Here is a 13067-nt window from a genome sequence, read left to right on the forward strand (position 1 = left end):
AAAACTGTTTTGAGTGTAACTATTTCAACTAATCTAGAAAGAAAAAAATATATACAATGGAAATAAATTTAGGCCAACAACTCACCAAAGCAAGTGTTCTCACACTGAGTAAGAAAGAAGAAGAATTATGTTTTTCCTCCCTCTGCTCTGCTATCATTCTTTCCCATTTAGAGCTCCCAAACTTGACCTGCTTTAATGCTAAGCGTCCAAAGACCGGGGAAACATTTACCCTGGGGGACCCTGACAGCAGGCCTCGCTTGGTTCACAGAGCACGTGCCTGTGCTACTGCATTAGACCAGGGTTCCCCAAGCTTTAAGGTGCATACGCGCCACCTAGGAGATGTGAAATGCAGATTCTGATTCAGTAGTTCTGGGTTGGGACCTGCAATTCTGCATTTTGTAGCCAACTCCTAGGTAATGCTATTGGCTGAAGAACTGTGCTTTGAGTAGCAAGCCAATAGACAGTCTCACTCCTTCTAAACAGACTATTCCCTTTTAAAGAGCTCAGTAATTTCTAGGAAGAATGATCACTGGGGACAGTGTAGGAGAGGCCTCACTCAGTCCCCATCAGGCCTTTGCTTCAAGGAAATAAAGGATGAGCTGTTCCATCGCTACTAATGTGTTGCCAACACCGGCCTACAGAGAGCCCATCTGACCCGTTCTTAGATTTAATTCGAGACAATAAGAGAGCCTCGAGACGGCCAAACTTCTTGAGCACTTTATGTAATTTGAAAAGGAAATTTGAAACAATAATAACGGGAGAACATTCTGCTTATCCTGTGAAGAGAAAGCACAGCACTTAGCGGACATCGATCACGGTGTATCCTCTCTAAAAGAGTGCATTTGGAACTAGAGTCATTTCATTAGGCTAAAGGTCCAGACTTACTTTCCTGATTGTGTTTTTCCAGTGATACTGATTAATAAACAGAACACATCCGGGGAGACTATCTAGTGGGTCATTCAAGGTTTTACTCCTCCCGGAAAACGTTTTGTGAACATTTGAACGTATGTCTGAGTGTGTGTGTTTTGATTTAATCCCTGTCGATCTCCTTTCTAGCAATATGCATCCTCCCCTGTCTGAACGGTGGTCGCTGTGTGGCCCCTTATCAGTGTGATTGCCCAACTGGCTGGACGGGGTCCCGCTGTCATACAGGTAGGTCTTCTCTCTGGGTTTGTTTTCTTGGTGACTTGGCTCCATGAGGCCCTGGAGAACATTGATGAGTATGACTCAGATTCAGAGGTGGCAGTGAAACAAAAGGATGCCAAGGTTTTTCACAAATCCCCCAAGATGGTGTCTTGAATGATAGTCTCAATGCTGAACTCTACGGCTGCTTCGTAGGCACCTGTCAGGGTCGTGAACCAAAGAAGAGCTTCTAAGTCAGCTCAGCCTCCTGCCTTCTTCACGTCATCTGCTCTGTTTGCAGAATATCGAGAAAGCATGCAGAGGTTCAGAAGAATATTTATTTTAAGCTCTGTGAAACTAAATTACTGTATTTGTGGTAACTAGAAAGAACACGACCCTGAATAAAAACCATTTAGGTTAAAGTAGAAATCTCCTCAAAGAGATGGTTCCTTCGTGGACAACAGTAACAAACTGTTGTTCATTGATTGGTGACAAATGTTGTCCCCTTAACCTTTGCCTGTCTCAAATATTTACTCTTCTGTACTTTGAGGTCTTAACTGATTATCGATCTGTCCTTGCTCCTCCTAGATTATATGCCACTTGAGGGCAGGGATGCTTCTTCATGATCTTTGTATGTCTGCTACCTAGCATAGTGCCTGCATATGATCAGTTTCTCATATAGAATAAATGAATCTGCTTGAAATGACAGGTTTTGGGGCGCCTGGGTGGCTCAGTCCGTGAAGCATCCAGCTTCGGCTCAGGTCATGATCTCACGGTCTATGGGTTCAAGCCCCGAGTCGGGCTCTGTGCTGACAGCTCAGAGCCTGGAGACTGCTTTGGATTCCATGTCTCTCTCTCTGTCTCTGCCCCTCCTCTGCTCATGCTCTGTCTCTCTCTGTCTCTCATTAAACATTAAGTTTTTAAAAAAAAAAAAATGAATGACAGGTTTTTAAAGTCTGAAATCTTTAGGCAACTGTTAAAAGAACAGAACTTGCTGTATTTATTTGTATTATGTCTAACACTCTACCATCCCTCGTGAAAGCAGTATTTATACCACCTCTCTGGTGGGTAAAATATCAAGTAGGACAGGCATATTGGCACCAGGGTTTGGCATGAACTCTAAGGCTAGGTGACCATGTAATTTAGCTTTCACACTAGGGCATTTTTTGAGCGAAAGGGGTACTATTAATAAGTAAACCAAGGGAATGGGAGTGAAACATACTGTCACAGGCAAAATCACACGTGTAGTCACCCTCCCTCAAGCCAAACAGCCACCCATGAATGTAGGAAAGGAAAAACCTACCAGAGGAAGCCAAATGTGAAGCTTTTGTTTGAAACTCTAAACGCAATCTATATAGTGTTTGTTTCTAACAAGTCAGCTGTGATGTTTTATCTGCATTTCTCAAATTGAAGTCACATGCAGACGAGTCTCGCCCTTTTCCAGGCATCTTACTCTGCAGCGGGGGCACCGCTCTTCGAGATGGAGGCATCCTTGAGTCTCTTGCTCCTTCCTCTGCGATCACCAGTATCAGCCCCTTTCTGTTTCTTCCTGCACAGTATCTCCTACATCCTCCTCTGTCCTCGCTGTCACCAGCTAGTAAAAGATCTCTTGTTTGAATCACTGTCAGAGTCTATTGATTAATCTTTCTGTCTCCATTTCCCAGCTAGACATCACTATGTACAACTTTGGGCTTATCTTTTTGCCCTATTTAGGAACCTAACATGGTTCCCTATTGTCTCCATATCCAGCCCAAATTTTTCAGCCCAAATTCTTCTAACCTCCAAGGTTCTGCCTAAATTGGCTTCAGCGCACCTGATAAAACTCAGTTCCCATCCTACCAATCCCATACCATCCCCCACAGTGATGGCTTCTTCATTACCCCCAAATAGTCAGTCCCTTCTCCCCGCATCTCTCAGCACAAACTCACAGTCTCCCTTTTTCCCTTACCTCTTCAACGCTTATCCAACCTCAAAAACCCTACTTAAGCTTCCTCTTATCCCCAAACTTGCTTTATACCACAATAATCTATTTTCTAACATTCCATTTCTGTAGATACTACACAGTTCATTAGAACCATGAAGTTTAAAGCTCCATTGATATGCTTTATTTGTATTTCTTTTAGCTCCTTGGCTCCCTAACTAGAATAAGCTCCCTAATGAGGCTGCATCACATAGTGTTCCTTTCTTGTTAACCTCGCAGCAGCTATCTTGGCACGTGCTTACACCCCCTACATATTAAGCAGACAGCAGCGTATGAAACAGGAGAAAAGATGCAGAATGGCCTCTAAGTAGATAATTCTAGCTAATTGAATTCTCTAAAAGGGGCTCTACCAACAGTGAAGATAAGTACACTAACCAAGTAAAGACATTCAGAAGTCTTCGCAAGCATAGAATCAGAAAAGCGAGAGTAGTCACCAAAAGATCATTCTAGTCAAAAGTGTGGAAGCGTAACACAGGTGTGTTCACCATAGCAGGACTGAAGCCATAGAGGGAATGTAGGGGTGTGGCTGGAAATGAAGCTGTAAAGATGGACAGAGCCAGAGTAGAAAAATGCAATGGGTGCCAAGTTCAAGATGCTGGATTAGGTCTTGCGAGCAACAGAAGCCACTGAAGGGTTTTAAGCAGGAAAATCATACGATCGGATTTTCTTTTAGAAAAGTGATTTTGGCAGCAGTATGGAAAATGGCAGAAAGTAATACTTGCAATAGGGAGACCACTTTGGAAGTTATCAAAGCAGAATTGGCAAGATGTAATGAATTCTGAAAAAATGATAACCAAAAAAAATGTATTTGAGAGAAGTTACTGTTTTGTTATAGATACACTGCAGCGGGAGAGGTCTGAGAAGAGTCAAGACTGATACAGCTTTGGGGCCCCTGAGGGAAAGGCGGTGCCATTTACTGAGATAGAGAACCCAAGAGGAACAGGTGTGAATGTGTGGTTAAGGAGTTAAGTATGTACATGTTGAGTTTGAGGAGCCCATGAAACCTGCAAGGGAGAGGTCTGATAAGGAGTTGAATGACGGTTTGAGTTCCCAGAAGATACATCTAGATTGAAGACAGTGGTATGTGAGTTATCACTGGAAAACATACACGAAGAAAAACGTAAGACGGTGCAGAAGGCACATAGCACGAGAAGGTAGCCTAAAATGGAATATTGGGGGCACCCATATTATAGGGAAGGAGGAAGGTGTTAAGCTATTAGACAAGGAAGTGAAATGAATTTGTTAGTACTGTCAGGAACCACTAAATCATCATGCTATTGATAAGGAGTAATTTGGGGTGCTTGGGTGGCTCAGCTCAGGTCATGATCTCACGGTTCACGAGATCGAGCTGCCATCAAGGTCTGCACTGATAGTGCAGAGATTTATTTATCTCAAAATAAATAAATATTTAAAAAAATGAAAAGGAGTAAATTTTTTATTAGCAAGCAGCATCTATGGAGAGTTAGTTTTCAATGATTGGGTTTTATTTTTGTTATTTTTAATTCCGCTTTGTCTCATAATTTCCTCTTTGTTATGTGGCAAATACATGCCTTCTCTTGGCCCATACCTACTCTTAACTCCCCAAGAGAGCTCCGCACGGGCAAAGATGGTTTTACCTTTGTCCTCGCTCTTCCCACCTGGTGCTTGCCTTTCAAGTGCTTGGTACTTTCTGGAGTGTTCCCCATGTTTTATAAATAAGTGATAAAAGAAGTGGCATTTGTTGGGTGCCCAGGTGGTTCCGTCAGTTAAGCGTCCAACTTTGGCTCATGTCCTGATCTCACAGTCTGTGAGTTCGAGCCCCACATCGGGCTCTGTGCTGACAGCTCAGAGCCTGCCCCCTGCTTCAGATTCTGTGTCTCCCTCCCTCTCTGCCCCTCCCCAACTCACGCTCTGTCTCTCCCTCAAAAATAAATAAACTTAAAAAATAAAAATAAAAAAAAGAAGTGACATTCATGTATATCTTACCAAAGATGAGTTTTTCATCTGGGGAAGGCTACATGTCCAAGCAATAATGAGGGTAAAATCATGAGGCTAAAACTTTCTCATTTCCAACCTTCTTTCAACAAGAATTTTATTTTCTTCTTCCTCGAGAAAGTTCTTCTTTCTCTGTGATATATTAAACTTGCTGGTGGTAGGTCTTCATCAGTTTTTAGCATCTGTAAATTTTGTAGCAAGCAGAGTGTGGTTATGCCAAGATGGCCTTGTGAGAAAAGATGTCCGTATAGTAAATCTTTGGATGTTCACTCAGGGTTTTACCTGTGGCTAACTTTTAATTCTATTCCAGGTTAATTCTATTCCAAGTAAAGCTGGTAAAAGCCATGAAAACTGTGTTTTCTAGCAAATACAAGGAGCTTTTGAATCATCTGCTATTTGGTTTTTTTTGTTATTTTGGATAATCTTTGTGTCTGATTATCATACGTGTCAATGTCTGGTGTAACAACGCAGTCAGTCATAGAATTCACTGCCAGCTCTCTCAAGTGATATACAGTCTCACTGAGCACTTGAAAAATTTGCAGTTCAAAACGGTATACATCACATCGGTTGCATAAATAAAAAGAATTGCTGAGAAAAATCAGTGGATTTAATGTCATCAGCAGAGGTTTCAATACGCAGGCAGGACTTAACCTGGGACTTACATTTGCAACTTGACTAGCTTGGAAGGGAAAGGGAGGGATGGTGGGTAGTTCACATGAGACCCAAGGTCAAACAGAGTGGCAGGAATGTGTAATACAAATGGTCAGTGAGGAATGGGAGTGGCTGGAGTGGAAAGCAGCATCAGATCTTATTCTACACCTCTTCATGGATGTTTTCCAACCTGCTAAATATTAATTACATAAATGCATGAATTTTTCATCCCAGCTGTTTGCCAGTCTCCCTGCTTAAATGGTGGAAAATGCATAAGACCAAACCGATGTCATTGTCTCTCAGCTTGGACAGGACATGACTGCTCCAGGTAAGACCATTAGAAGAAACAAATGTTTAACTATAACACAAAGAGATCAAAATTCAAGTTGAGTGTGTCCCAAAAGCCAGAACGTATCGCCAGTTTAAGTAGAAGCTTTTATTTTCCAAAAATATCTGCTTTCCGGTACTCTTTAAATTTGAACTAAAGCCACACAAAGAAATGTTAGTTAAGGATTGACAAAAGGGTATCTCACAAATAAATAATCTTGTGCTCACCTTTGGCAGCGCATAAAATCAAAATTGGAACACTACAGAGAAAGTTAGCATGGCCTCCTCTAAAAGGATTGCATGCAAATTCATGCAACATTCCATAGTTTTCCAAACAAAAGAAAAAAGGTTTCATTAAACAAATAAATTAACTGCCTTCATGAGCAGAAGATTGCATCCTTCATATGTAAGGTTGTAAAATAAATAATAAACAGTACATTTTAATGATGTTCATTTGCATTCCTGATTACAAAAAAAAATACTATTGAAATTGATAAGAAATGTTTATTTTTAAAATCAAAACTCTTGTTTCATATTTTTAGTGTGTGTGTGTGTATATACATATATATATATATATATATTCAGTATTTAATTGACTAAAAAATTTTAGTGTAAAAATACATCTGTCAATTGGTTTCTCATTTCTAACCAGTAAGTATGTTAGTTGAGAAAAGATTATCACAAAATTAAGTCTAAGGAAAAAAATATGTTTAAAATAATGTAAACTTTTTTATTGAAGAATAATTGACATACATTATATTAGTTTCAGGTATACGATATAATGATTTGATATTTGTATATATATTGTAAAATGATTACCACAGTAGATCTAGTTAGCATCCATCGCCATTTATAATTACAAAATTTTTTTCTCATGGTAAGAACTTTTAAGATTTGCTGTCTTAGGAATTTTCAAATATGCAACACAGTGTTTTTAACTGTAGTCACCATGCTGTATGTTACATCCCCATGGCTTATTTATTTTATAACTAGAAGTTTGTACCTTTTGACTCCGTTCATCCATTTCACCCCCACCCCCTGCCTCTGGCAACCACCAATCCGTTTTCTGTATCTGTAAGGGATTTTTCTGGTTCTTTTAGATTCCACATATTAGTGAGACCATATGGTATTTGTCTTTCTCTGTCCAACTTATCTCACTTAGCATAAAGTCCTCAGGGGCCATCCATGTTGTTGTAAATGGCAAGATTTCATTCTCTCATAGCTGAATAGTATTTCAGTGTGTGTGTGTGTGTGTGTGTGTGTGTGTGTGTGTGTGTGTGTCACATTTTCTTTATCCATTTATCAATTAATGGACACTTACGTTGTTTTCATATCTTGGCTATTATAAATAATGCTGCAGTGAACATGGTACATACATCTTTTCAAGTTCGTATTTTCATTTTCTTCAGAGAAATACCCAGAAGTACAAGTAGAATTGCTGATTGGATGGCAGTTTTGTTTTTAATTTTTTTTCTTTTTTGAGGCGCCTCCGTGCTGTTTGCATAGTACGCAATTTGCATTCCGACCGACAACGCACAAACGTTCTCTTTTCTCCACATTTTTTTTTAATTTTTTTTTTCAACATTTATTTATTTTTGGGACAGAGAGAGACAGAGCATGAACGGGGGCGGGGCAGAGAGAGAGGGAGACACAGAATAGGAAACGGGCTCCAGGCTCTGAGCCATCAGCCCAGAGCCTGACGCGGGGCTCGAACTCACGGACCGCGAGATCGTGACCTGGCTGAAGTCGGACGCTTAACCGACTGCGCCACCCAGGCGCCCCTCTTTTCTCCACATTCTTGCCGAAACTTGTTATTTCTTGCCTTTCTGATAATAGCCATTCTCCCTGGTGTGAGGTGATATCTCACTGTGGTTTTGATTAGCATTTCCCTGATGACTGATGATGTTGAGCACTTTTCATGTACCTGTTGGCCTGCTATATGTCTTCTTTGGGAAAATGTGTATTCATATCCTCTGCCTATTTTTTAATCCAATTGTTTGGGGTTTGTTTTTATTTTGTTTTGTTTGTTTGTTTGTTTTGTTATTGGGTTGTATAAGCTCTTTATATATTTTGGATGGTGACGTCTTATCAGATATATAATCCCATTCAGTAAGGATCCCATTTCATTTTGTTTGTTGATGGTTTCATTTGCTGTGAAGAAATTTTTAGTTTGATGTAGTCCCACTTGCTGATTTTTGCTTTTCTTGACTTTGCCTTTGCTGTCAAATCCCCCCAAAAAATCATCACCAAGTTCTATGTTTTCTTCTAGGAGTCTTATGGTTTCAGCTCTTATATTCAAATCTTTAATCCATTTTGAGTTAATTTTTATGTTTGGTATAAGAAAGTGGTCCAGTTTCGTTCTTTGGCATGTGGCTGTCCAGTTTTCCCAGCACCATTTGTTGAAGAGTTTGTTGTATATTCTTGGCTCCTTTGTCATAAATTAATTGACCATACATGCAAAGGTTTATTTCTGGGCTCTTTTTCCTGTCTTTCTGATCTCCATGTCTGATTTTATGGCAATACCATATTGTTTTGATTACTAAACTTTGTAATATAGTTTGAAATGCAAGAGCATGATGCCTCTAGCTTTGTTCTTCTTCCTCAAGGTTTAAACTTTTTTAAACGTCAGGAAATGTCAGACGTACTACCTCATACCACGGATAAAATATTTTCAATATTGTAACATTGTCCCCACAAATGTTGCAGTGTTGGAATATTAACAGCTCTATTTTAAGGTTTTCAGAATGTGTCATTGTATTACATCACTTAGATTTGTATTATGTACATTTACTTCTGTCTTAAAGAAATCATTAAAAATAAATGGATAGTTTCATATTCTCTTTAAAAAGTGGGAAATTCAGCTAACTGAAATCATCTCTAATTTTCCCATTTTTTAAAATTTCGTTGTGATTAGAATACAATTCAGCTTGCAAAGGCAAAAACCTATTTAAGTACACGCTTCATTAACAACAACAACAACAAAAAAAAAAAAATCAGCCCTGGGCCAATGAATTTCTTCCTATCAAGTGTATGCCATCTCTGCAGAGAGAAAACATAAACTCCAAAGAGCAAATTTGGATTATATATGGATATGTAGAAACTTCCAAGATAAAAATGATGGTTTTACATGAGAGCAGAGTTGAAAGAATTTTAAAAAAATGAGAGTCAAACTGCAATGGATTTCTGGGGGGAAAAAGGAAAAGAAGAGAGAGAGAGAGAAAAGAAAAAAGGACTAAGAATGACAGTGACTCAAAAAGGAACAGGAAGTATTTATAAAATTCTTATAATTTTATACTTTCTATTTCAACTCCTTCATCTTCTAGATAAGAAAAGGAAACCCAGAGTTTGTGTGGTTCCCTAACATCAAAATACTCCAGAGGATCTCTTTCTCAACTAGGGGAAGGATAATTATTAGCTTATGTGAAGAAAATGATTAATAGAGAACAAAATCTCAATTTTTTAAAGCAAAAGTTTAACGAAGGAATCCAGATGTATATATTCAGCAAAATGAGTTAAGAGGCATATCCCACATACGAGGAGAGGTTCATCTTCAACCCAGAAGATGGGGCAAGTCCCTGCCTCCTTGTACTGTGATCAGTTATTCTAGGAGATGTGTGACAGTCGGGACTCTCTTATTGCAACTCTAGCTAGCTTCACTAAAGAATGGAATATGTCCTCAGGCTAGAAGGACCTTGCACCCAAAGACATCAGGTGGCTGAGCATCAGGAGGACCAGACTGAGGACTTGAAAGCTACCTAAAGCCTGTCTGCCTCTCGTCTCCCCTCCTCTCTCCAGCGTCTGTTCCATCCTGTCTTTTGCTGCAATGGGGTTTTCTCTGCTGCTCAGTTCAGGTGGAGGGACAGCCCTGCTTATAGCTACATTTTACATGTCATCCCACAGTATCCACGCAAATAGGGCACTGACCCCGTTTAACAATCCGGAAGAACTGACTACTCCAGATCGATTGAAGGGCCCACGAGGGGTCAGTGAAACTGTGGCCCTAGGTTGAGTTCTGTTGTACTAACTTGAAGGGTCATTTTGTCAAAATCTCTACCTTACTTATGGGTGAAGGGGAGAGGCGGCTGGCAGTTCCCGGAAGAAAGAAAGGTGGAGTATGATTCCCTGAAATGGGGAGAAGAGAAAGCTTTTCTGAGAAATCAAAACAGTAAATGTTTCCAAGCAATTTTTTATTTCCTTCTCTCCCACAAGACTGAGTGCCTTGAAGATCGTATCCCTCGGACTTGGTACGGGCACAAAAACTGGTGCTCAGTAGACGCTTCTTCACGGATGGAGCGCCTTCCTGCCATCAGTGATGGCTGGGGGAGAAGCACCCCATGGCAACCATTAAATCCCTCAGCCTCTAACCTCCTCTGCTGATGAATAAGGCAGACCCCGTATCATTTCCAGTTCGTTCCGTCCTTAAGAAAGAGACCGGGTTTCCTCTGATCTCTATGTGCATCTTCAGAAAATTGACCCTAAGTAAATGCCGTAAACAAAAACCATCAACTGTTAATGCTTAAGAGACTTCCAGGTTCACAAAGTCCAAGCTCATCATTTTAGAGATAAGAGGATTATCAGACAGGGAATTGGTGAGAGGGACGGGATCAAAACCCGGGTTCTTCTGATTCTCCGATCTTTTCATAAGGTAGCACCTGTTCTCAAGGAATGACCCCCATCCCTACAAACCATGTCACAGATAATGCCCAGGCATCTGAGACTTTCAATGCTGTTGTCGTCAGCCCCTAAGCTCTTACGTCTTCAGTTTTTCTGTTGAATCTCTTTGTTTTTTTGTTCCAGGAAAAGGAGGACTGGGTTTTAACCACTGCACAACCAACCAGCTCTCCTAAAAGCAGGATCATCTCTTCCTGGGAGTCCTGGGCATCCTGGAACTTACGCAAAGAAATTCCAACACGGTGCTGGGTCTTGTTTTGTTTAGTAAACTTGTTATTTTGGGTTTACCTTCTTATTTTGTGTTATATTTTGTTATTCGTTGTGACATACTTTGTTACATGTTTCCATTTTTAAATATGCTTGTATTTTCTATATAAAAATATATTAAATACATGCTGCTCCGCTCACAAACTGTACATACTCTGCTGTCTGTTGGGAAAGTTCCTGCTACACATTTTTATTCCGTTACTTCAAGTGATTTTCCAATTAAAATATATTTTGCTATGAAATAATAGTTTGCTGGATAGTGCCGTTTTGTGAGCTGTCCAGGAAATAATGAAGAGGGTCATGATCTTTCATCTATGCTATTGGCAGAGTACAGGATCACAAGCAGTGTACCAAGAAATCCCAATGAAGGAGACCCCTTCCTTCTAGCTCTTTCTTCTTTACAGTATGTGTAACAGTAAAGGTTTCCTTTTATTTAATCAGCAGGTAAGCATTGGACATACTACCCTCCATACAGAATACTGTCCCGGCTCAGAGGGCAACCTGGCTAATTCCTTTCCCAGCACTTGTAAAGCTGTAGGCAATCAACTTAGTGGACAGAGGAAGAAAGTATAATGGTCATGGTTCACAAAACAAAGCACTCCCCTTTCTTCTCGCAGCTGGAATAAGAAATGCACGAACCGGAAGATTAACAGAGAGCCCACTTGTGGGTCAGAATTCCACAACTCACTGCTTTGGGAGAAAGGAGACAGGAATAGCAGGACAGAGAAAGGGAAGGAAAAATGCAAATGGGAGAAGGTCCCCAAAACTGTGCTCCTGGTCTCACTTGCAAAAAAAGAATTGATGCTGCCCAAGGCAGAGCAGACCTGCTCTCAGTCCCCGCTAACTCCATCACCGTGCTTCTGCCGGGATAAAGACTTCCCCAAACTTCTGGGGGGAAAAGACGCCACACGCTAGGTTTTGTTTAAAATAGGAACAATCACGATCACCTCACTTTCATCCTCTGGGAGAAATGTTCCCAAATAGGCCGTGGGGTGCATTGTAACACTATGAAGAAATGCAGGAATGATGAAAAAGATCTTCATTGTCCTAATGGTTCTCTTTACTGCCCTGCACGTACCGGCTGTTGACTTCTCCTTATTTCTCCTGACATTCGCTCTCGACCAATTTTACGTGCTTACAAGCATCCCTCTTATTTAGCTCATCACTGTCCCGTCAGCTTCCAAACTATGTTGATCTTCATCATAATCAGAAAACTACAAAATGAAAGCCAAGTAACAAAAAGAAAGAGAGCGCCAGAAAATACAAGCTAGGGAAAGCTACTGCAATTGAAAACAAAACTCACTTCTGAAAGTGTGCCTACTGAGTAGAACTCGTGTTGGGTTACTTTGAATAGGTTGAAAAATCCATATTTCACAATAAGTCAAATTATCTGTGTTATGCAGACAGTAAGTAATATGAAATAAACCATCATACATGAGGTTTGCAAATCATATTTCCTATCTAGAAATGTGAGTCACAGAGTAACAACACTAAAAGTAGTTGAAGAATGTTCTTTTTTAAATTTTCTATACTGCATATATTCACAATGAATTCTTAAATTTCTACAAAGGAAGTGAGAGTGTTCGTCCAGTGTGCCAAAACCTATCTGTTCCAGACCAACTATAACCAGTCCTGTAGTGAGGTATTAAATGCTTCCCTTTAAAATCGGCAACAAAGCAAAAAAGCTGTCCCCACTTATCTTGGACATTATTCTGTGAGTTCTAGCCAAAACAGTAATACATAAATTTATCAAACAAATAAAAGGTATAAAGATGAGAAAATTAATAGTCACAAGTTTTATTTTGGCAGAAGGTGATATACCTTGTAAAATGAAAACCCAAAGGCCTGAAAATCCATTAAAGACAGAGTCCAGTAAGCTGAATTGTTACAGATAAATATACAAAAAGAGCTTTCCTGAATATCTATAAAGTAGAAAATATAGTGAAAAAGATCCTATTCACAATATCAGCATATTTATATAAAATATAAATATATTATAATTACATAATTATATAAGATTATATAATCATGACCTGAGCCAAAATCAAGAGTTGGACGTTGAACTGACTGAGCC

General features: G+C 39.8%; 1 protein-coding gene and 1 non-coding gene across 4 annotated transcripts in view; both read left to right on the forward strand.

Moving 5' to 3' along the window:
- SVEP1 (sushi, von Willebrand factor type A, EGF and pentraxin domain containing 1) overlaps positions 1-11142 on the forward strand; it is a 199200-nt gene extending 188058 nt beyond the window's left edge. For all 3 annotated transcript variants that reach the window (XM_047830252.1, XM_047830251.1, XM_047830253.1), the window contains 3 exons: positions 1057-1152; positions 5963-6056; positions 10853-11142. In XM_047830252.1, coding sequence (XP_047686208.1) covers positions 1057-1152; positions 5963-6056; positions 10853-10874 — 212 coding nt within the window. In that variant the 3' untranslated portion in view covers positions 10875-11142. The remainder of the gene's footprint in view (positions 1-1056; positions 1153-5962; positions 6057-10852) is intronic.
- LOC125151030 (U6 spliceosomal RNA) lies at positions 6276-6385 on the forward strand. Its single transcript, XR_007146590.1, has one exon. It is a non-coding gene; the product is annotated as a U6 spliceosomal RNA (small nuclear RNA).
- Positions 11143-13067: the final 1925 nt, after the last annotated feature.

This window comes from Prionailurus viverrinus, chromosome D4, assembly GCF_022837055.1.
Source record: "Prionailurus viverrinus isolate Anna chromosome D4, UM_Priviv_1.0, whole genome shotgun sequence".
Classification (NCBI taxonomy): domain Eukaryota; kingdom Metazoa; phylum Chordata; class Mammalia; order Carnivora; family Felidae; genus Prionailurus; species Prionailurus viverrinus.